The following is a 22,647-nucleotide window of genomic DNA, read 5'->3' as shown; positions in this document are numbered from 1 at the left end:
CTCAAGCCCTGCCAGATTGCATGGAGATCATGATTGAACAGTCCTTTTCAAGTCCAGCCACATATTCTCAGTTAAATTGAGGTCTGGACTCTGACTTGGCCACTCCAGGGCATTAACTTCATTGTTTTTAAGCCATTCTTGTGTAGCTTTGGCTCTATGCTTGGGGCCATTGTCTTGCTGGGGAAAAAAATCTTCTCCCAAGTTTCCTTCAGGTTTTCCCTGTATTTTGCTGCATTCATTTTACTCTACCTTCACAAGCCTTCCAGGGCCTGCTGCAATAAAGCATCCCCACAGCATGATGTAGCTACCGACATGCTTCACAGAGGAGATGGTGTGTTTTTGATTATGTGCATTGTCTGGCTTATGCCAAACATAGTGTTTAGTCCAATGTCCAAAAACCTCAATTTTGGTTTCATCAGACCATAGAACCTTCTTCCAGCTGATTTCAGAGTCCCCCACATTGCCTTCTGGCAAACCCTAGCTGAGATTTCATGTGAGATTTTTTCCCCCAAACAGGGGCTTTCTCTTTGCCACTCTCCGATAAAACTGCAACTGCTGAAGCAACCAGGCAACAGTTGTTGTATGTGCAGTCTCTCCCATCTCAGCCACTGAAGCTTGTAGCTCCTCCGGAGTTGTTATAGGTTTCTTGGTGGCATTGCTCATGTCCCCTTTTCGCACGGTCACTCAGTTTCTGTTGACGGCCTGCTCTACACAGACCACTGTACCATATCTTTCCATTTCTTGACGAATGACTTAACTACACTCTGAGGGATACTCAGCAACTTGGAAATTTTCTTATATCCATCTCCTGACTGCAGCTTTTCTATAACCTTTTCGCAGAATTGACTGGAGTGTTCTTTTGTCTTCATGGTGTAGTTTCTGCCAGGATACTGACTCACCAGCAACTGGGCCTGCAAGATGCAGGTGTATTTTTACTAATCATTTGAAACCCCTTGACTGCACACAGGTCTCCAAAAAAAAACTCCTTTTAACTAATTATGTGACTTCTAAAACCAACTGGCTGCACCAGTGATGATTTGGTGTGTCATATTAAAGGGGGGGGGGGGAATACTTATGCAATCAATTATTTCCTGTTTTACATTTGCAATTAATTTAGATAACTTTGTAGATATCTGTTTTCACATTTACACGAGTCTTTTTCTGTTGATGTCAAAAAAACCAAATTAAGTCTACTGTAATTCAATGTTGTAAAACAATAAAACATGAAAACTTCTAAGGGGGGGGGGTTAATACTTTTTATAGGCACTGTAGTTACACATTTTGAACATGCCTTGAAAACAAACAGGTAGATAAAAATTTAATTCTGTGATTACTTACTTCTTTCTGCTTTTCTTCAAACTTTGCAAATGCTACAAAGAGCTGTTCATCCATGTGGTCCTCCCCAAAAAACTCCACTGCTCTTTCATACACTTTCCGTGCGTGGCCAATGTACGCATGTTTTTCTTCAAACCTGGCATACTTAATCCAGTTTTTAACATCAGGATGAATGAAAACAAGTGCAGAAGAATTAAGGAGCACAAAACTGCTTAAAAGTAACTTTTCCCACAAATGGTTGCAGAGAAATAATTATTTTTACATATGATCAAAAGAAATTATAAATGTTGATCTTTAGCTGTTATTAATACAGTGCATGAAGATTACCTTAGTGACTCAAGAGATATTATTGATGTTGGAAATCTTGAACAAAACACACAAAATGGTGAAGAAACTCAGCAAGTCAGGCAATATCTATGGAGGGGAATAAACAGTCAATGTTTCGGGCTGAGACCCATCAACAAGACCACTGGTGGTTGAACTCATTTTACAAGCGGTAGAAAGTGAAAGCTTCCATTTATGATTAGGAATCCATGAGTAGAAATCCGCATCCAGCATTTCAATCTAATGCACTTGTGCTTCTCAAACAACTTTTTAATTCATAACGGGATAGGCTGAAACTGAGTTCCCCTTGAGCAAAGGAGGCTGAGGGATGACCTTACCTTATAGAGATTTTTAATTATGAGGGACATAAATAGGGTAGATAATCAATCTTCTTCCCAGGATGAGGGAGGCTAAAACTAGAGGACACTGGCTTAAGATGAGAGGAGGAAATTTAAAAGGGACCTGCAGGGCAGGTTTCTCCAGAAGGTGGTGGTTATATGGCATGCACTGCTAGAGTAAGTGATAGAGGCAAGTAAAGTTACAATGTTTAAAGGATATTTTAATAGGAACATGGTTAGGAAAGGTTTCGAGAAATAAAGGCCAAATGTAGGCAAATGGGATTAGTGTAGATAGACATCTTGGTCAGCATGTATGAGTTGGACCAAATGACTTGACTCCTTGCTGTATAACTATGAATCCAACTCATTTGTAATCTGTGGTACAAATAGGGGACACCGATTTTTCACGATGCTGGATGCTATTCTAAAATTGGAGTGTTTGTAATATTCTAAGACATCAAATCCTCAACATTCAACTATCTAGGTTAACAAGTAAATGAGGTATTGTCAAACCTGTCTGGAATTTCTCAGAAAGCTTCAATGGAACTGCAGAATAATAGCGCTTCCGACAATTCGGTGAATTTATGCCCACACGCACTTTTCCCACGCACCTCTAGCTCACATAAATCTTCTAGACTGGTTAGCCTTTTATGCCCACATATTTAGAAACAGTAGTCTGCTATCATCCATTGTTTGCTGATTAAAGTGATGAGGGAGATTGAAACATCAAAGGGAATGCAGAAGGTCAGCACTGGCTGCCTGGCTTTTTTTGATTACTCTGCTATAGGAGAGGGGAGAACCTGCCGCTGTGCCTGGAGAATGTTACCCAGGTTTTCCGTATTTTGGATTATGGACTTGGACTATAGACTTTTCTTCAGCTTTATAGTTTTTTTGCCCAATCTTTTTTTGTGTGGGGAGGGGGGAATTTGGGGTTGATGTGCTGTTCTGTTTTCTTTGTGTTTTTGTGTGAGCAGGGGAGATTGGAGATTAATAATCATGCTGCCTTTCTTTTCTTTCTTGGTTTCATGGCTACACGGAGGAGAAGAATTTCAGAGTTGTGTACTTCAATAATAAATGAACCTTTGATATTAATAAATTTTGGAAGTCTGATGACAAAGTTATTGGGAATTTTTCTACTTTTTTAAAAAATGGGGATTCTGCATTACACTTAGGCCTATGCACATCAGTTAAATGCAATTGAATTTTCTTGCACTTTAGTCTAAGATTAGAAATGTAATCAGCAGAAATTAGTTTTCTAATGGGCATTCATTTGTTCTGCCCAATAGCGAAAGGGGAAGGAGAAACGAGAGGCACTTTGACAAAAGCTGCCAGATCAGAAAATACCAAGAGACTTCAATCATCTATAGAGCAACACAATAGCTAGATTTTGTTTTGGAAATGTTTCACATTCCTGGTATTATGCCCCTTACCCTAAACTAGATTGGCATGGGGTGGGACTCTGAGCAGGAGCAAGTTATGGGATAAAACAGTAGCCATCAAGAGCAAGTCTAGTAACAAGCACAGCTGGAGATACAGTAAAGTCAGGGAAAAGAATACTCAGTTAACCCTTTATTTTAATGCTCAAGGTTTAACAGGTGAAACAGATAAACAGAGCATGGACTGGCTCTGAAAACAGGGGGCATAGAAATTGGGTGAGAAAGGAAAGGTTGGAAAGGGACTTGAGGGACAATTTTTCATGCAGAGGATGGTGAGTATATGTAACAAGCTGCCAGAAGAAGTGATAGAGACAGCCACAATAGTTTATTTAAAAAGCCTTTGGACAGGTACATTCACAGAGGGATATGGGTCAAACACAGGAAACTGAGACTAGTTGGATGGGCACTGTGATTAGCACAGGCCTGAATCCATGCTGTATTGCTCTATGATTCTATGTGGTTAGAAACAGAAGTCTTATTTGTCTTCATAAGTGTGGTCCCTCACCACTTGTGCAAAACCAGGAACAACTCTATGGAAAATTCAGTCAAATAATTCAGTTGAAAATTGCTTTCTGGAAACCCTTATAAAATAATTCAGATAATTTAAATTTGTTAGCACATTTTGGCACTAGTTTAGAGAGGAACCCAAGTGGACAGGTTCTTATCTGTCAAACCCTCCCCTCTGCATGCAAATTAAACTCACCTTTTTTCTTACTTCCAGTCCTGATAAAGATTTCTTGACTTAAAATGCTGATAACCTGCTTCACCACAATGCTACTTGATGTGCTAAGTGCTTCCAGAATTTTCTCTTTATATTGTCTTAAGACCCTGACCTCAAAAAGTACACTTAGTGTCTTCCTCCAGCAACTCACAAAAATTGTATTTTTTTTTTGGAGGTGGCTATTAGTTCTTATTTGCCACACAGCAAAAAAAAACTGAACAAGCAAAACAATGTAAGTGAAATTTCTCTCTCAATGTTGTCATTATTCTAAATGCAGCAATTATTCCAGTTAATAGTCGGTTCCAGTTTCTGGAAGAAGAGAGTTGATCTGGCAGTCAATGCAAAGACCAAATACACAGGTCTATGAGCTTTCCTGTTAGTTTTGTGAAGATAAGTTTATTTATAGAAAGTAATGTATTAGACTTCTTAAGGGAAATTGTATTTTAAAAGGATATACTTCTCATAAACCAGCCGAGCTCTCTCTATTTCTTTGTATCGGAGTTCAAAATTAATATACGAGTGCCATGCTTGTTCATCAGGTTGCCATTCCATCCAACGTTCAAATACTTGTCTTGCTCCTGCAACATTCCCCAGCATTTCCTCCATGTAGGTATATTTATACCTAGCAAAACCAAATACAATATAGTGAGTGCACACAGCAAATGTATACCACTTGATTTATTCTGAGGACATACATACACACTAAAAAATTTTAAAATGGCATATATTAATTAAAGCTAGCACTGGGTAATTTCTAACATGTCAACCCATAATTCCAAAATGACCCATGTCATTGTGTAAATCACATTTTCCCTGTTTTGAGAGAATACCACACACATCCTGATTCAAAGTCTATCACCACAGAGCAGAAAATGTCATTTGCTAAATGTAGGAGCGATGCATCTGTTGTCTATCTGCATTGTATTCTGTGTTGCGCGTTTATTATGTTTATTAAGGTAACTAGTCACATGAGTGGGAGTGTAGGAAAAGTGAAGGGTTACATCTTCATGCTTTGTTCATTGCAATTTGTAGTAGATGGAGACCAGTGGATGTCATAGCTTCTGCTGACAGTTCAATAACGCTCGGCTTACACTTGGGTATGCTCAAGTTTCATTGCTTCAAGACTGCATGTTTGCTAGTTGCTAATAAAGGATTGAATACATAACTTTGACTTTTGGAGCAACCTTTATTGGTATGACTGCAGATCTGTGGGGCAATAGTTTTGGTTTGTATAGCCATTGCAGTAAGTTTGATGATAAAGGAAGGAAAACAAAAGTAAGGGATTTTTAGCTTTAAATTTTATTATTTTTAATATTAAATTAAATATTAATATTACATTTATTAAATGTAATATTAAATGTTAAATTAAATTTTAAGACCTTAGCAAGCATGATTTTAATTTGTAAAATAATTCCTTGCTGAAAATAACTGATGGTTTTTAGGCTTCTACACCCCCAACACCCCCTCCAAAAAAATAAAAATGACAAGCAGATAGGAATTAATTAGTCAAAAGACAACAAATCAAAATGGTCATGGAAACATAAGCAGTAGTATTGTCTTTAAATATTCTTCAACAGGGATTAAAAGGACCAATATCATATTATTCCCAAATATATTTCACATTGAAATGTGCATACTTAAAATGCAGCAAAGCATTAAAGTGGAAAGCAGTTCAGTTAGAAAGTTAATGGTGTAATCCACTTTCATTGCAACTGAATTGTTGATGTGTTTAAACAATTAGTAAAACAGAAGTAATTATATAAACAACAGCAACCTGAACACAGCAAAACATCCTAGGGGAGTCTTATTTAAGAAAAATTAAGCAAGCCATATAATGTTAAAGCAGATGACCAAAGGTTGAGTCAAGGAGGTTGGTTATTTTAAGGATATAGAGAGTTGGAGAGGTTTAGAAAGTTAATTTGGGCTATTGGTAGTGTTTGTTAATGATTAAACTGTGGGGCAACTAAAGCCAGAAATCAGAAAGAACAGATATCTCTATGGCTTGTAGTGCTCAGTGGAGTGAGAAGAAAAGGAGATGCAAGACCATGGAGAAATCTAAAAATTAAAAAGAAAACTTAAAAACAGTTTAAAAGAAAAGTGCTTTAATCATAATTATTCAACATATTATTTATAGCAAATGAAGACTGTATATTCACAATATTTTCACATCAAGCTTAAGAACGTACAGTAGGTTTTGAAATGAAAAGAAAATCGAGGAAGTTAAAAGACCGCTGACCACAAGTCAACTTACCAAAACTGATTGACCCTTGGCAGAATGGTAATTGCTCGATCCCATATATTGCGTGCATGATTAATCTGTCTATTCTTCATTTCCATTTCTGCATATTTCAACCACAGGGTAATGTTTCTGTGATCGACATCCAATGCACGTTCGTAAATTGAACGTGCCCTTGAGTGGATACAAACAGATGCAGGAAGATTAAAATAATGCAGTCTGAAAAATACATTTCCGAATGAATTACACTCTATCTTCTTAAAATGTTTACCGCTGTATTTCTTTTAGGCTCTCCTCCCATTGTGCGTATTTGATCCAGTTGCTAATGACAGTTCGGTTTTTCCGTATATTGTCTTCAAAAGTCTATTTTCAAACAGCAGCAAGTGAAAAAAAAGTACACTGTTTACACTGCATAAAATAACAACCTTGATTTGTTGTCTATGAAAGAGGAAAGATTAACATTTTTACAACAATGTACTTACTTTCCTTTTTCTTAGCTTATAGTCATTCAATTCTTCTTCATCAGTGATCTTTTGAGTAGGTGGTGGTGGAAGTAGTTCAAGTTCTCTTTCTTTAGCTTCTCTCAGCAGCTGTTCAGCTGTAATTTGTAATTCGGCTGGTGCTTTGTTTTTCACCTGTGAATTAAAGTAAACCAAGTCTGATTCAGCTCTTTTACTTTGAAGATATAATTCATGGCTTTGCCAAGTCAAAATCAAATCTTTTTACAGCAATAACTTTGCTTAAAAAACTATGAGAGCATTATTTAGCTATCATCTTTCTAATAAAAAATGCCATTTTTGAATGCATGTTCAAATTTTCATACCTCTGGTTATATTTGAAAAATTGAGAACATAAAAGGAAATTATACAATGTAATCTAAATATAGCTGTATTTAAAATATCACCTTAAACTACACAATCTGGTACATTAATGACTGATGCAACAAAGAAGAAACAGCAATTAAAATGCAAAGTTATTGAGAGTGAGGAATAATGGATGAATATTTTTTAAATACAACAGTAAAACCTAACGTTGCATTATTATTTATTCCTGCTGCACTCCAAAGCCACAATGTGCTTTCTCATCAGTCTCTGATGTCCAAAGTTCCTCAAATGTTCTTTGCAATCTACCTCATATTGCACAGCTCAGTTGCCTTTGAGCTATTATTATAAGGAGAATTATTGAGCATTGATAATGCAATACTTACCTGCAACATCAGAGCATTACATTGTAGAAAATAAATTGTAACAGTTTTTCTGGGAATGCACTGGACAACCTTACTGCCTCCTCTCTTCATCTAGGATGTTTCTTAAACTTTTGAACAACTCTTCTAGTATCTCACAAGGTTTATTAAATTAGGGTTAAATTTACATCCTTACCTCTAATGTTTTCACTTCTTGACCAGTTTAGCCAGATCTCTGGCTATAAACTTAATTTACATAAGAGTGAACTTTTCCCAATTAATAAAGAAGCACAAGAACTAACATTTCGTGATCTCCCTTTTAAAGTAGTCCATAATCAATTTACTTATCTTGGAATCACAGTCACAAGGAAGTTTAAAGATCTCTTTCGTGAAAACTTTGCCAATCTTTCATATACTATAAAACAGAGTCTGGCACAATGGTCACCTCTATCTAGATGGCTAGATGGATTTGATCGAGGTATTTAAAATGTTGAGAGGGATAGATACAGTTGACTTGAATAGGCTGTTTCCATTGAGAGTAGGGGAGATTCAAACGAGAGGACATGATTTGAGAGTTAGGGGGCAAAAGTTTAAGGGAAACACGAGGGGGTATTTCTTTACTCAGAGAGTGATAGCTGTGTGGAATGAGCTTCCTGTAGAAGTAGTAGAGGCCAGTTCAGTTGTGTCATTTAAGGTAAAATTGAATAGGTATATGGACAGGAAAGGAGTGGAGGGTTATGGGCTGAGTGCGGGTAGGTGGGACTAGGTGAGATTAAGAGTTCGGCACTGACTAGGAGGGCCGGAATGGCCTGTTTCTGTGCTGTGATTGTTATATGGTTATGTCTTTGGTAGGTCGTATTAATGTTGTTAAAATGTATGTTCTCCCCAAATTTTTATACTTATTTCAATCTATCCCAATTTTTATTCCTAAATCTTTTTTTGATTCCTTAGACTATTATTTTGTCATATCTGTGGAAGAATAAGCGCTCTAGAATTAATTAAATCCATCTCCAAAAATCTAAAAAAGAGGGTGGCATGGCTTTACCTAACTTTCGTTTATATTATTGGGCAGCTAATATACGTTGTGCTACCTTTTGGTCTTTCTTCCATGGCCAACCCGAGTGCCCTAATTGGGTGGCAATGGAGTTGAGCTCCACTAAAGAATTATCTATCTCTGCACTTCTTGGCTCTGCACTCCTTAGTAGTCTGTCCAGATTAATAGCTAATCCTCTTGTTAGACACACTTTGGTATATGGGCTCAGTTTAGGAAATGCTATGGTTTCCATGGTTTTTCTGTTTCCAGCCCTGTCGTACATAATCACCTTTTTTTTACCTACTACGTACGATTCAGCATTCCATGTTTGGTATAGGAAGGGCATTAGACATTTTGAAGATCTTTTCATTGATAATCGCTTCGCTTCCTTTCAGCAGCTCTCTGTAAAGTTCAATCTGCCCAATGCTCATTTTTTTAGATATCTCCAAATTAGACACTTTATTGCTCCTTTAATTCCTAACTTTCCTGAAATGCCTGCGAAAAATGCTATGGACTTATTTCTTTCCATTAATCCACTAGGTAAAGGTTTAATATCAATTATTCAAGATAAATTAGCAGCCTTACGACAGGCCCCTGTGGATAAAATTAAAATGGCCTGGGAGCAGGATTTAAATATCTCCTTATCTGATGAGAGCTGGGACTCGATTCTCAAATCGGTTAACTCAACCTCTCTTTGTGCGCGCCATTCCCTTTTACAGTTTAAGATTGTTCATAGAGCCCATATGTCTAAATCTAAACTATCTCGATTCTACCCTAACATTAGTCCGCTCTGTGATAAATGCAAGAGGGGCGTGGCCTCTCTCATTCATATGTACTGGTTCTGTCCTAGCTTGGAGAAATTTTGGAAAGATGTCTTCACTACGTTATCGTATATTCTGAATCAGCACCTAGAACCAAACCCCCTAATTGCTTTGTTCAGTTTCTGGGGCGAGACAGATTTATGTCTGAGTCTGACCAAATGCCGAATATTATCCTTTGCCACTCTCCTAGCTAGACGCTTGATCCTCCTTAGATGGAGAGATGTTGCCCCGCCCACCCATGCTCAATGGCTTAACGACATTATGGCCTGCTTGGACCTCGAAAAAATTCATTATTCAGTTCTTAATTCGGATCTAAAGTTCCATAAGGTCTGGGGACCTTTTATCGAGTACTTTCATAACCTTCCTCTTGACTAGGGTTTTTTTTTTCTTTTCGGTCCCTTGCTTTCAGCTCCCTTTTTTTTTCTGGTAGTAGGCATTATTATCCTCTGTTGCTAAGTGTATTCACAGTCTGGGAGTTTGATTGTCCTGATTTATATTCTCTGTATTGTGTTGTGGTTGGTCTGGAGTTTTTTTTTTGTGTTGTGGGGCTTGGGGAGGATACTAAGTTTACTTGTCTTTAATTTAGGTGCTTTTTTGTTAAATTCTCTTCCTTTGTAGCATATTGTCATTGTATGCTTAATTTTGCACTGTATCAATGTTCCTTATTGTGATTTGGGGTTTTTTAATTTGTAAAATGTATAGAAAAAACTAATAAAAAAAATAAATTTAAAAAAAAATTAGGGTTAAATTTTATTTGATAACAATTCCATGAAGCCAAAGATAAATAGTGTTGATTACTGTGCAAATAAATATACTTAGAGCTTGGATCAGTACATGGAACTGTGACGCTGCGGCCATAACAGAGACTTGGTTGACAGAGGGACAAGAAAGGCTGCTTCATGTAGGTTTTGACGTTTCAAAAACCACAGAGAAAAGCAAAAGGTGGGGAGGGATGTGCAATTAATCAGGGATAATATCACATCTGCACTCAGAGAAGACATAATGAAGGGCTCATTCACTCAGTGTATATGGGTAGAACTCAAAATAAGGAAGGTACAATTACTTTGATGGGATAATTCTACAGACCCCTACCAATAGCCACTGGGATATGGTGGAACATGTATGCAGGCAGATTAGGGAAAGGTGTAAAAACAACAGGGTTATTGTCATGTGTGACTTCAACTTCTAGACTGGGTTCTTTTTAATGCAAGAGGTTCAGACAGAGTGGAATTTCTTAAACCAGTATGTAGATAGTCCCAATAACAGGAAGGGCCACATTGGACCTGGTGTTGGTAACTGACAGTGAACATTAAGATAGCTCAGGGTAAGGATCTGGAGGGAGAGTATTACACAATAGAGTACAACAACCCAACCCTTCCCTCCTACACAGCCCTCCATCTTTTCTTTCATCCATGTGCCTATCTAAGAGTCTGCTAATTGTTCATAACGTATCCATCCATGGAAGTGTGTTCCATGCACTCACCATTACTTACCTCCAATCACCCTCTTGTATTAGTAATTTCTGCCCTGGGATAAAGTCTCTGGCTGTCCATGCTATCAATGCCTCTTATAAGGTCATAAGTCCATCAGATACAGGAGAATTAGGCTATTCAGTCTACCAAGTCTGCTCCGCCATTTCATCATGGCTGATCCTGGATCCCATTCAATCCCATACACCCGCTCTCTATCCATATCCCTTGATGCCCCGACCAATCAGGAATCCATCAACTTCCACCTTAAATATACCCATGGACTTAGCCTCCACCGCAGTCTTTGATTAAAACAAAATAAAAAATCCTCCTTACTTCTGTTCTAAAAGGTTGCCCCTCAATTTTGAGGCTGTGCCCTCAAGTTCTAAATCGAAACATAGAAAATAGGTGCAGGAGTAGGCCATTCGGCCCTTCAAGCCTGCACCACCATTCAGTATGATCATGGCTGATCATCCAACTCAAAACCCTGTTCCTGCTTTCTCTCCATACCCCCTGATCCCTTTAGCCACAAGGGCCATATCTAACTTCCTCTTAAATATAACCAATGAACCGGCCTGAACTGTTTCCTGTGGCAGAGAATTCCACAGATTCACCACTCTCTGTGTGAAGAAGTTTTTCCTCATCTCGGTCCTAAAAGGCTTCCCCTTTATCCTTAGGAAATACCTCCACCAGAGGGAACATCCTCTCCACATCCACCTTCTCTAGTCCTTTCAATATTCGGTAGGTTTCAATGAGATCCCTACACATTCTTCTAAATTCCAGTGAATACAGGTGCAAAGCTGCCAGACGTTCCTCATATGTTAACTCCTTCATTCCAAGAATAATCCTCGTGAACATCCTCTGGACTCTCTCCAATGACAACACATCCTTTCGGAGCCCAAAACTGTTGACAATACTCCAAGTGTGGCCCAACTAATGTCTTATAAAGCTTCAGCATTATCTCCTTGCTTTTATATTCTATTCCTCTTGAAATAAATGGCAACAACAGCCTTCTTTACCACAGACTTAACCTGTGAATTAACCTTCTGGGAGTCTTGCACAAGGACCAAGTTCTTTTGCACCTCTCATGCTTGAATTTTCTCCCCACTTAGATAATAGTCCACACATCTTATATACCTCTATTAGGTCACCTCTGATCCTCCTTTGCTCCAAAGAGAAAAGCACTAGCTCACTCAACCTTTCCTCATATGAGATGTTCTGTAATCCATCTGGAGCAGAGAAAGTTACATGAAGCAGGAGCTAGTGAGAGTTAATTGGGAATAGCTGTTTTTGGGCAAGACCACACCTAACATGCAGAGGGTGTTTGAAGACTAACTATACAAAGTAGAGTTCAGGTATATTCTAGTAAGAAGGAAGGACAAAGATGGCAAGGTAAGGTAAGGGAAGAGTCCTTCCAGGTGAGGCAACACTTCGCCTACGAGTCTGTTGGGGTTATCCATTTTATTTGTAGCTTGCTGTGTGACCTCTTATATATCAGTAAGACCTGACGAAGATTGGGAGACCACTTTGCCAAGCACCTACGCTCCATCCACCTGAAAAAGTGGGATTTCCCAGTGTCCGCCTATTTTAATTCCACTTCCCATTCCAACACGTCCATCCATGGCCTCCTTTACTGTCGTGATGAGGCCACACTCAGGTTGAAGAGCAACATCTTACATTCCGTCTGGGTAGCCTCCAACCTGATAGCATGAACATCAATTTTTCAAACTTACAGTAATTTCCCTCCCTCCCCCAACTTCTCTGTTCCCTATGCCCTTATCCCTCTTGCACCTTGCCTGCCAATCACCTCCCTCTGTTGTGCCCCCCTTTTCTTTATTCCATGGCCTTCTGTTCACTATTAGATTGCCCCTTCTCCAGCCCTGTATCTCTTTCAACAATCAACTTCCCAGCTCTTTCCATCACTCCTCCCCCTCCCAATTTCACCTTTGTGTTTCTTCCTCCCCGCTTCTAACTCAGACTCCTCATCTTTATTATCTCCAGTCCTGCTGAAGACTATCGGCCCAAAACATCGACTGTCCTCTTTTCCATAGATGCTGTCTGGTCAGCAGAGTTTTTCCAGCATTTTGTGCATGTTGCTTGGATTTCCAGCATCTACAGATTTTCTTTTGTTTAAGGTAAGGGAACCTTGGTCATCAAGGGAGGTAGCAAATTGAGTCAAAAGAAAAAGTAAATGTATGTAAGGCTTAGGAAACTAAAATTAAACGCAGCCCTTGAGGATTACAAAGCAGCCAGAAAAGAACTCAAGAAAGGACTAAGGAGAACTAGAAGAGGTGATTAAAAAGTCCTTGGCAAGTAGAATTAACGAGAATCCTAATACATTCTATATATACACCGAGAACAAGAGGTTAACTAAAGGATGTACCTGGAGGCAGAGGATCTGAATAAAATCCTAAATGAGTACTTTGCATTAAAATTTTGCAAGAAGTAATAGGGAGATCAGTGTGGAATGCTACTATCTATGGCATTTGAAATTAAAGGAGAAAGCAGTGTTGGGTCTCTTAAAGAATGTTAAGGTGGATAAACATGATGAAATCTGCAGATGCTGATAATTCAAACAACAACAGACACAAAATGCTGGTAGAACACAGCAGGCTAGGCAGCATCCATAGGGAGAAGCGATGTCGACATTTCGGGCCGAGACGTCGACATCGCTTCTACCAGCATTTTGTGTGTGTTAAGGTGGATAAGCTCTTTGGGCCTGATGGCGTATCCCCTAGGGGAAAGTGGCTAAACAGAGGCAAAAGAAGAGATTGTTGTGGCCTTGACTGCCATCTTTGTTTCCTTTGAGAGATCTCAGAGGAATGGTGGGTAGCTATTTTTTTCCAATATTCAACAAGTGAAATGTGAATAATCCTGTAAACTACAGACTAACAAGCCTCATGTCAGTGGTAAGGAAGTTACTAGAGATAATTCTGACATATAGGATTCGTGGGTATTTAGAAAACCATCATCTAATGAAGGACTTTCAGCACTTAGTGTGGTAATTCTTGTCTTACTAACCTTAGATTTTAAAAAAAAGTTGATTGATGAAGATAGTACTTAGGACATTGTCAACATGATAAGAGATTTGTCAAGGTATCCCCCAAGGAGGCTCATCCAGAAGATTATAATGCATGGGATGCATGGTCAATAAGCTATTTGATTCAGAACTGGCTTACCCATGGAAGACAGAGGCTAGTAGTCAATGGGACCCATTCAGGCTAGAGGTCTTTGACTGCTGGTGTCCTGCAGGGATCCATACTGGGACCCTTGCTGTTTGTAATATATATGTGAATGACTTGGATTGAAATGTAAATAAGCGAGTTAGTAAATTTCCAGATGATACAAAGAAAAGCAGTGATGTGGATAATGTAGAAAACTACCAAAGGATGCAGTGGGATTTAGACCAGTTACAGATATGGACAGAGAAATGGCAGATGGAGTTTGACCCAACCAAATGTGAAGTATTGCATTTTGGGAGATCAAATGTAAAGAGACAGTCTAAAGATAAGACCCCTTAACACTGTTGATGTTCGGAGGGATCTTGGGGTCCAAGTCCATAGCTCCCTGCAAGTGCTACACAGGTTAATTGGGGGGGGGGGGGGGGGCAAATAAAGTATGTGGCATACTTGTCTTCATGAGTCAAGAAGTTACATTGGTGCTTTATAATACCCTAGATTGTCAACATCTGGAGCTTTGCTTTCAGTTCTGGTTCCCCATTATAGAAGCAATGTGGAAGCTATGGAGAGGGTGTAATAGAGGTTTATCAGGATGCTGCCTGGATTAAGGGCACATGGTAGGAGAGTCTGGACAAACTAGGGTTGTTTACTCTGGAGTGGCAGAGGCTGAGAGCAGACCCAAAACAAGTTTCTAAACTATGAGCAGTACAGATCTGGTATCTTTTCCCAGAGAACATGCATTTAAGGTGAGAGGGGAAAATTCAAAGGAAATTAATTCAAAAGGGGTGCCTGGAACGCACTGCCAGGGGCGGTGGTGGGGGCAAATAGGAAATTAAAGGACTCTTAAAACAGGCAAATGAAGGTGCAGGGATTGATCGGACGTAGACATTGCATAGGCACAAGGGATTAGTTTAGATGGGCATTTAATTATTAATTTAATTAGTTCGGCACAACACTGTGGGTCGAAGGGCCTGTTCTGTTCTACTGTCCTAGAAAAGTAAAGCCCACGATTGGATTTTCTGTGGTCTAAAGATTACAAAAGATTTATAGAATAATTTTAGCACAGGAAGTCATTCGATCCTTCAAACCCTCTAGTTAGTCCCATTCTTCCCTCACCCCACCCCATATTGTCTGCAATGTTTCACCAAGTATTTACATTTTTAAAAAAATATGGTTCCACTCTCCTTTCATAAATCTAAATGAATGATAGTCCTGGCGCTTCCCCTTGAAGTTGTTCTTTTGTTTCCCGACCCTTCCGACACTCGGAATGGATTGATTCGCCTGCACCCTTCATAAGTCCTGTCAAATGTGTTCACCACTCTCAGAAGTATAGCCCCAGGTATCTGGTCTCTCCGTTTAGCAACAGTCCCCACCGCTGGTGTCACTCCATTTGCAACCTCCCCAAGGCCTTGACATCCTGCCCGAGAGCCTCGGTTACCTTCGCCACTTTAGGTATCCGCTGTTTCCCGGCTGCTGTCGACGCCATGTCTGAATCGGAATGTGATTTCGACCCCTCGGTTCGAATAAGGCTGATAAAATACCCGCCAAACTGTAATTATTCCACGAGCAAAGAGAAACCTCCTGTAAACATTCCCAGCACACTGCAGGACTACACGTCGTCACCTCTGACCCCACGGCGCCACCACGTGACGGTGACGCCGGTTGCTATGACATCGACGTTCGGCATCGCCAAACTGAGGATTTGTTGCAGCAACAGGGGGAAACAACAGCCTTACCTTTTGTTGTTTTATTTTTTTTTAAAGTACAGCTTGCAAAGACATAGTGGGGTAAGGTAACTTTATTAATAGTTCTGTGTAAGCAGAAATGAAATTATGTGGGGCAGGTGAGAACCACCCGTGAACTTGTATCTTTGGGCGATCTCATTTGTGGTGTGTTTCCACGGGGAAAACATTCGTACGAAGACATTACGTGTTTTTCAACCTACAGAGCGGTAGTATTATTGCCTTATTGAATTATGATACATTTCAAAGTGTTTTCCAGAAAGAAAACGTGGATTTTATTTAGTCTTTGAGGTAGTATGGTGTTATTATTTTGAATTAGAGTAGTTTTCTACTAGAGAAATTTTCATTTCCAAACTGTGCACTACTGAAATAAATACATCCCGGTTCGTTTCTCATTAACAAAACGTATTGAAATAGGGTTTTTTTTTAAAGTTTTCACTTGTTCAACACAGTAAGCAACTTATCAATCCTGTTCCCTCTCCACCGCCATCACAATTTCCAGACTTATTTTCTTTGTTTGTATGAAGAATATGCTTAAGCAATTTCTGTATAATATGCTGACAGCTTGTCTCAAAAATTTTCAGAATTGTCAGAAAGTTTGATATCCACAACAAGCATGTAGATATTTCTCAAGAGGAGAAACAAGTTAAAGAAGCACTGTGCAGAGTTTTTTTTCTGTCTTTGTGATTGCAGATGTATGTTCTTCAGGTGCAAATATGATGCAGAACTTTGCAGGTGAGATATGTGTGTCTGAGATCACAGCAGGTAACCAGGACAGGATATGTAGACTATACACACCAGTGAACTAAAACCTTTCAGTATCTGATATTTTGACAAAGCATACATAAACATAAATGAAAAACAAATTTGTGTTTAATTAACATCACATTTGTGAGGTGCAATCAGCTGTTTATAAATAAAAGTGTCATTCTGTTTAGTTCTCCTCCTTTTCAAAAGCCTTCTCTTTTTCTCTCTCCATTCTCACTTCTTTGCAACTTCAGTTTTCTATAATTTCTATCTTTTTCCAGTTCTGATGAAAGAACATTGACTTGAATTGTTAACAGTTTTTCTTCCCTTCATTGTTGCCTGACCTTTAGCGTATTCCCAACATATTTTGCTTTTATTCCCAACATCTGCAGTATATTGTTCTTGGAGCATCATAGTCATTCCCCTTTCTACCACTTGGTTTATCTCTTGCCATTTCCATCTTCTGCACCCATACCTTGCCCTCTCAGTCTCTCTTCACTCCAAAATCCTATCAATCAGCAATCAATTAACAAAAAGTAATGCACATCATGCTTGAGGTCACAGGCTCCGTGCATTACCACTGGGTATGCATGGAAGACTCTTGGAGTGGTTTAAGGGATGTGGTCAATATTTTTGCTATCCAGAAATATTGCACATTTCAGCAGTCATTTCCTGCACAGAAGACTCACCAGAAGTTCTACTCCACTAATTACTTTGTACACAGGGATCACAATGTCTCATCTGGAGTGCTCTCCATAACTCCAAACTGAAGAAACATTACAGTTTAGGGATAAAATTCCAGAGAGCATAAAGAGAAAGTGGGGAACGAGGCACTTAAATTACTAGAAAACACAAGTGAGAATGTTAAAGGTAGTGTAACTCTTGGTTCGGCTAGCAGCTTAATCTAGGGGAAGACAACCCTCGGCCTGGCCAAACTTAAGAAATCTTGTTTGGGTGGATGCTGCGTGATGTGTCCCCTGTTTGAAATCAGTACCACAAAATAACAAACAGTACACAATATGCGATAAAACAATTGAGTTTTATAATTCTTAATTTGATTGTATGTTTAGTAAAGAAACCAAAAAAAAAAGAAAAGAGCCCATTCTCATGAAACAGTCTAACGTGCAACGTTGGAGCTCATGGTTCAATCCACAGGTTCCCCATCGACCTCCTCCGAGCATAGCCGACCCTCGCTCCGAGTCCACTCTGTCCAGTGGTCTACCAACTTTCTCCATTCGCATCTTCTCTCCTCATCTGTCCCCGGAAAAAGACCACAAAATCCCTGTTCCAAGACTCACAAGAAAGAGCACCATGCCTCTCATTGGCTAACGTACATATCAAAGGCTCCGTTATCCCTAGTCATAACCCAAACATTGCTGCTACATAGAAATCATTACCATAGCAATGAAGCATTACAGAGCATTACAGTAGGTTTTCATAAGACTGGGTCAGCAAGCACAAAGATGATAAGTGAATGAGATGGTAGAGGGAAGAGTTTCTATGATGGATTTTAGAAGCATTCAAAGTGAGTTATCTGGTGATACTGGAATGCAAGGGGTTTTAAAGGAACAACAGCATAGGTAAGGATTTTATTAGTGTTTGATCTGAGGCAGTTTCAGAGGCATGGAATTTTATGCAGGTACCTTTATGGACGTGGTGTTAGAAACTTATTTCATAGGCAGACAGATAATAAAGGCTGTGAACTGTCTGGTCAGACATCGATAGTGTCTGAGGCAAGGATGAAGTTGGGAGGTAGAACAGAACTAAGGAGTATAACTACTTGTCATCAGGTAGTGATTTGAGATAGTCCAAAATGGATCTTAAATATTCTTCTCTTTTGTTGGTGGTCACATAGAGAGCTGGCAAACAGATGTTCTTTGTGTTTCTGTCTGATGTATCGGTGCATTGCAGTATGAAAGCCAGTGATGTTCTGGAGACAGGTATAGGGACACCTGACTTCCTGGTCCATCGCTAGACTTGGCACTGAATCCAAGTGTGGAATGCAAAGCAACTAATCTAAGGGTCTGGCGACACTTTGTATTCACCCCCTCCACTTTCACTTGGAAAGTGTTTGTCACATTTGAGTGGGGTCTAGGTATTTATTTTATTGAACTGTCTTATAATGTTTTTAATTCATTTATGCCACTTAAAAGCAGTTTTTAATTACTTAAATCTTTTTGAACTGATTTTAACTGATTGACAGTCAAGAGATACTTAAAAGCATTCAGAGTTGTCAAAAATCCCAAGGCAGGGTCGGCCTATTTTCCTTCTGTAGTCTAATTGCCACCTACAAACTGCTCTGCTGCCAGGATTGTTATGGCTTGGATCCATTAGAAATTGCCAGCATGAGGATTTCAAAGTCATCCTGCTAATCTGGAAGTTGATTTGTATTGGAAGGAAAACTTAAGAGGTTGAGTTTGTTCGACTCATTAGCTGTTTCTTTAATAACCATCTAAAATATAATGGTTCTGCACATAATTTTAATTGAGGCACATTATACTTAGTAGTTTGATATCTTGAAGAAGTAAAACCTCATTTGGATATTTTATGATAATTGGACACAAAATCATTTAGACTTTCACTTGAAGATGTGTAACAAGGAAGATTGTTCAGACTGCTTAACTACAGCTGAAATAAACTTGAGCAAATACCCTGTAAATAGTGTCAATTCTATGACATCATCTATGCATTCTTTTAGAGAGTAACAATGACTTCGATATATGGTTCAACTGGAGGAAGCGTAACGATAAATATAAGGCGATCAGAATCTCGAGATGCTCATCAGATACTGAAGCTGTTCACCCCAAGCACAAATGACATGTTTGGAAGAATTAATGTTCTCTATCTACTGTAAGTATAAGTAAGGAAAATCCAGTATTTAAGGTCTTATAAAGTTTCTGTAACTTGACAATAAGGCCTTTATTGCATTTTTTCTGAGTATTTTAGTTGCAGTACTGAAATTGTGACAGCAAATTGCCACCTGCTGGCAATAATTATGGCTCAAATAACTGCTCTAATTTTCATTTATCACTCTACTGAAGTTCTAGGACTGCAATTGCAAACATCTGTTGTTACGTACCCCGTAACTGGGTCACATACCAGCAAAGATAGAGAGGTCCGTTGAAGTCTGATGGTACTATTTTTAACAGTATTTATTGATAAAAATACACAAAAATAGTATCAATGCAACCATACAGATAATATACGTAGTCAATACTAAATCTAAAAGCGCGGGTATAATAATAATCAATAAGAAATAACTCTATCGTTGTCTGGGGATAATGTATTGTCCGATGGAAATATAAAAGTCACTCAAGTTCATTCAAGCTGCAGGCTGCAGCCTTTGGTTGGAGTCAAGAGAGAGAGTTTAAAACTTGCCCATTCCTTTTATGATGTCAATCCTTCGAAAGTCGTTGGGGCTGATTTCTCCTTTGTTTTAGCTAAAGCCGTTCTTCCGTGGTAAAGCCCACCAATTCCGAGGCAAATGGAAAAGAATGCACGTGGGCTTTCCACCGGCTTTCGCTATTACGCTGTTACAAGATTTCTAGCGTTTCTCCTGGTGCGTCTAAAGGGGCTGTTCCCCAGACCCTCTTTTATCCTGACTCACAGGGTCTCAGATGTCAATCAGGTTGGAAGGATGCCACCCCTCAACCAGCCCACTTTTGGTCATTCCCTGAGGGCTTCAAATAAATAGCACAGTACTCAGTACACAATTCCGTCTCCAAGAGACAATGGCCGTTTCCCTTGGCTTTGTATCGCTGAGGGGCCAGGACATTCCAAACGTCTCTCTCTCATTTCCTGGGTCTCCTGACCTGACTTAATAGTGATCTTGCGATTCTCAAAAAGGAGGGGGCACAGGCGTAACACTGTAACGTGATTAAATGTAATCCACCTAAAGGAGAAGCACCATTCTTTATATGGGGCAGGATGGTTTATTTTTAAAAATGTAAACAGATATTGTGAGAAACAGCATCTGCCAAGAGAAAAATAGAGTTAATGTAGTTATTTTGTTCTTTAGCAAATAGACGGTCAGGGAAAATGAAGAGTTATTCGAAGAAAGAAATTGACAGTATGCTTTAGACTGGAGAACATGAGTGGCTAATGACAAAAGGGAGGATATAGTGAGATAAAAATGCATTAGCTGTCAATAGTAATGGAACAATAAAAATAAACGTGAAGAGGCATAAATGTCAATTACCTTACAAAATGCCCTGAAATTTTGAACTCTGCCATAGTGAGAAGACTGTAAAATGCTTCATTTGTAGTGGTTTATTAAGCTTATTTTCAATGATATTGGGATAATATAAGAGACCAAGGATAGTGAAGTGGTGGAGAAATAAGATAGGAAGTACCTGGTACTTAAGGGTGATGTTGACTGAGGATTGATCAGATACTGAAATGCAGGCAAGAGTGACTGGAACCATTGGTGTTGGGTAGAGTGGAGATAAAATAGTAAATATTTCATGCCTTGCATTTTCAGGGGATATGGTGCATTGGGAAGTGGAGCAGGAATTGGTGTTTTTTGCATTGCCACATTGAATATTTATTTAAGGTACTGGATTAGCTGTAGTGCTTCAGAATACCATGAGATCATGAAGATCAAATGAATGCAAATATATTCTTTTAATATTCATGTTTTTGATTTCTTTCACACTTAGGGAAAGAGCAAACCTTGCTGTTACTGTAGAAAATGAGAAGAATGAGGTTATAGCTCATGCGGCCTTCTTAGATTACCCAAATGTAGAGACTGTTGGACAAAACAACTGGGAGCCCTGGCTGCATATGTATGGCAATAGCTCAAAATTCACAGTGAGTTCACAAATTGTTCAATATTTCAAGATGTTAATTATTACAGCTAATAAACTGAAAAAAATGAACATGACAGATATACCTCCTGTTGATGTTTTCATTACTTGCTGGTTAGTGAATTATGTGGTGTTGTATATTTCTATTTCAGTGTTGGTAGGATTTATTGCAGTTTAATGATGAATATATTAATATTTTAAGAGTTTATTTGAATTTTGGAGTGCTCAAAGACATTTTCAACCTCTCTCTGCTGCAGTCGGAGACTCTGATTCAAAAGGGCTGGAATTGTACTAGTGCCCAAGAAGAGTAAAGTGCATTGCCTCAATAACTATAGCTCAGTAGTCATTGTAGATGCTCAGTATGTCTACAGTGACAACATGATCTGAGAGATTAGTAATAGCCAGAATTGACTCCTGGCTGAGCAAGGACCTGGATTGCTGTTATCTGCATAATCCCACAACAGGTCTACAGCAGACACTATTCTACTAGTTCTTCACTGGGCTTTGGACCACCTAAACAACAGCAATATCTATATCAGGCTGCTCTTTATCGATTACAACTCAGTGTTCAATACTATCATCCCTTCAGCATTAATCAACTATCTTCAAAATCTGGGCCTCTGTACTTCCCTCTTGACTTTCTCATTGGGAGACCACAATCAGTATGCATTGGTGATAACATCTTCATGATGACAATCACCGCAGGCACACCTCAAGGATGCGTGCTTAGCCTCTTGCTCTCTTCTCTCTATACTTGTAATGGTGTGGTAGGAACGGCTCAAATACCATCAATAAATTTGCCAATGACACCATCGTTGATGGCAGAATCTCAGAAACACACAAGGTGTACAGAAGTGTAATTGATCAGCTGATCAAGTGGTGTCACAACAACAATCTTGCACTGAAAGGCAGCAAAACAAGGAATTGATTGTGGATTTCAGGAAGGAAAGTCAGGAGAACATGCACTGTATGCAATAAGCTAGATGACCTTGCAGCGCAGTTAGAGATTGGCAGGCATGACATTGTGGGTATCATGGAGACGTTGCTAAAACACGATTGTAGTTGGAAGCTTAGTATCCAAGGATACACAATCTTTCGAAAGTTCATGCAGGTAGGCAGAAGAGGAGGGGTGGCTCTGCTAGTAAAAAATGAAATCAAATCATTAGAAAGAGGTGAAGTCGGATCAGAATATGTAGCAACCTTGTGTTTAGAGTTAATAAACTGCAAGAGTAAGAAGACTGTGATGAGAGTTATTTACAGACCTCTGAAAAATAGCCA

At 39.0% G+C, this 22,647-nt stretch overlaps 2 protein-coding genes across 3 annotated transcripts in view; one reads left to right on the top strand and one right to left on the bottom strand.

The window, feature by feature from the left end:
* The window catches only part of crnkl1 (crooked neck pre-mRNA splicing factor 1), a 55,075-nt gene extending 39,372 nt beyond the window's left edge, over positions 1-15,703 (bottom strand). The window contains exons 1-6 of the mRNA XM_073051387.1: positions 15,514-15,703; positions 6,873-7,025; positions 6,662-6,753; positions 6,406-6,564; positions 4,610-4,776; positions 1,339-1,517 (exon numbers count right to left, since the gene is read on the bottom strand). Coding sequence (XP_072907488.1) covers positions 1,339-1,517; positions 4,610-4,776; positions 6,406-6,564; positions 6,662-6,753; positions 6,873-7,025; positions 15,514-15,561 — 798 coding nt within the window. The 5' untranslated portion in view covers positions 15,562-15,703. The remainder of the gene's footprint in view (positions 1-1,338; positions 1,518-4,609; positions 4,777-6,405; positions 6,565-6,661; positions 6,754-6,872; positions 7,026-15,513) is intronic.
* A 57-nt stretch (positions 15,704-15,760) lies between these two features.
* Positions 15,761-22,647, top strand: part of cfap61 (cilia and flagella associated protein 61) — a 167,985-nt gene continuing 161,098 nt past the window's right edge. The window contains exons 1-4 of one of the 2 annotated variants that reach the window (XM_073051386.1): positions 15,761-15,862; positions 16,511-16,552; positions 19,263-19,414; positions 21,223-21,373. In XM_073051386.1, coding sequence (XP_072907487.1) covers positions 19,272-19,414; positions 21,223-21,373 — 294 coding nt within the window. In that variant the 5' untranslated portion in view covers positions 15,761-15,862; positions 16,511-16,552; positions 19,263-19,271. The remainder of the gene's footprint in view (positions 15,863-16,510; positions 16,553-19,262; positions 19,415-21,222; positions 21,374-22,647) is intronic. The other variant, XM_073051384.1, reaches the window with a different exon arrangement.

The sequence above is a fragment of the Hemitrygon akajei genome, chromosome 7, assembly GCF_048418815.1.
Source record: "Hemitrygon akajei chromosome 7, sHemAka1.3, whole genome shotgun sequence".
NCBI lineage: Eukaryota > Metazoa > Chordata > Chondrichthyes > Myliobatiformes > Dasyatidae > Hemitrygon > Hemitrygon akajei.
The sequence above is the reverse complement of the archived record's forward strand: the minus strand, read 5'-3'. Positions and strand labels throughout refer to the sequence as shown.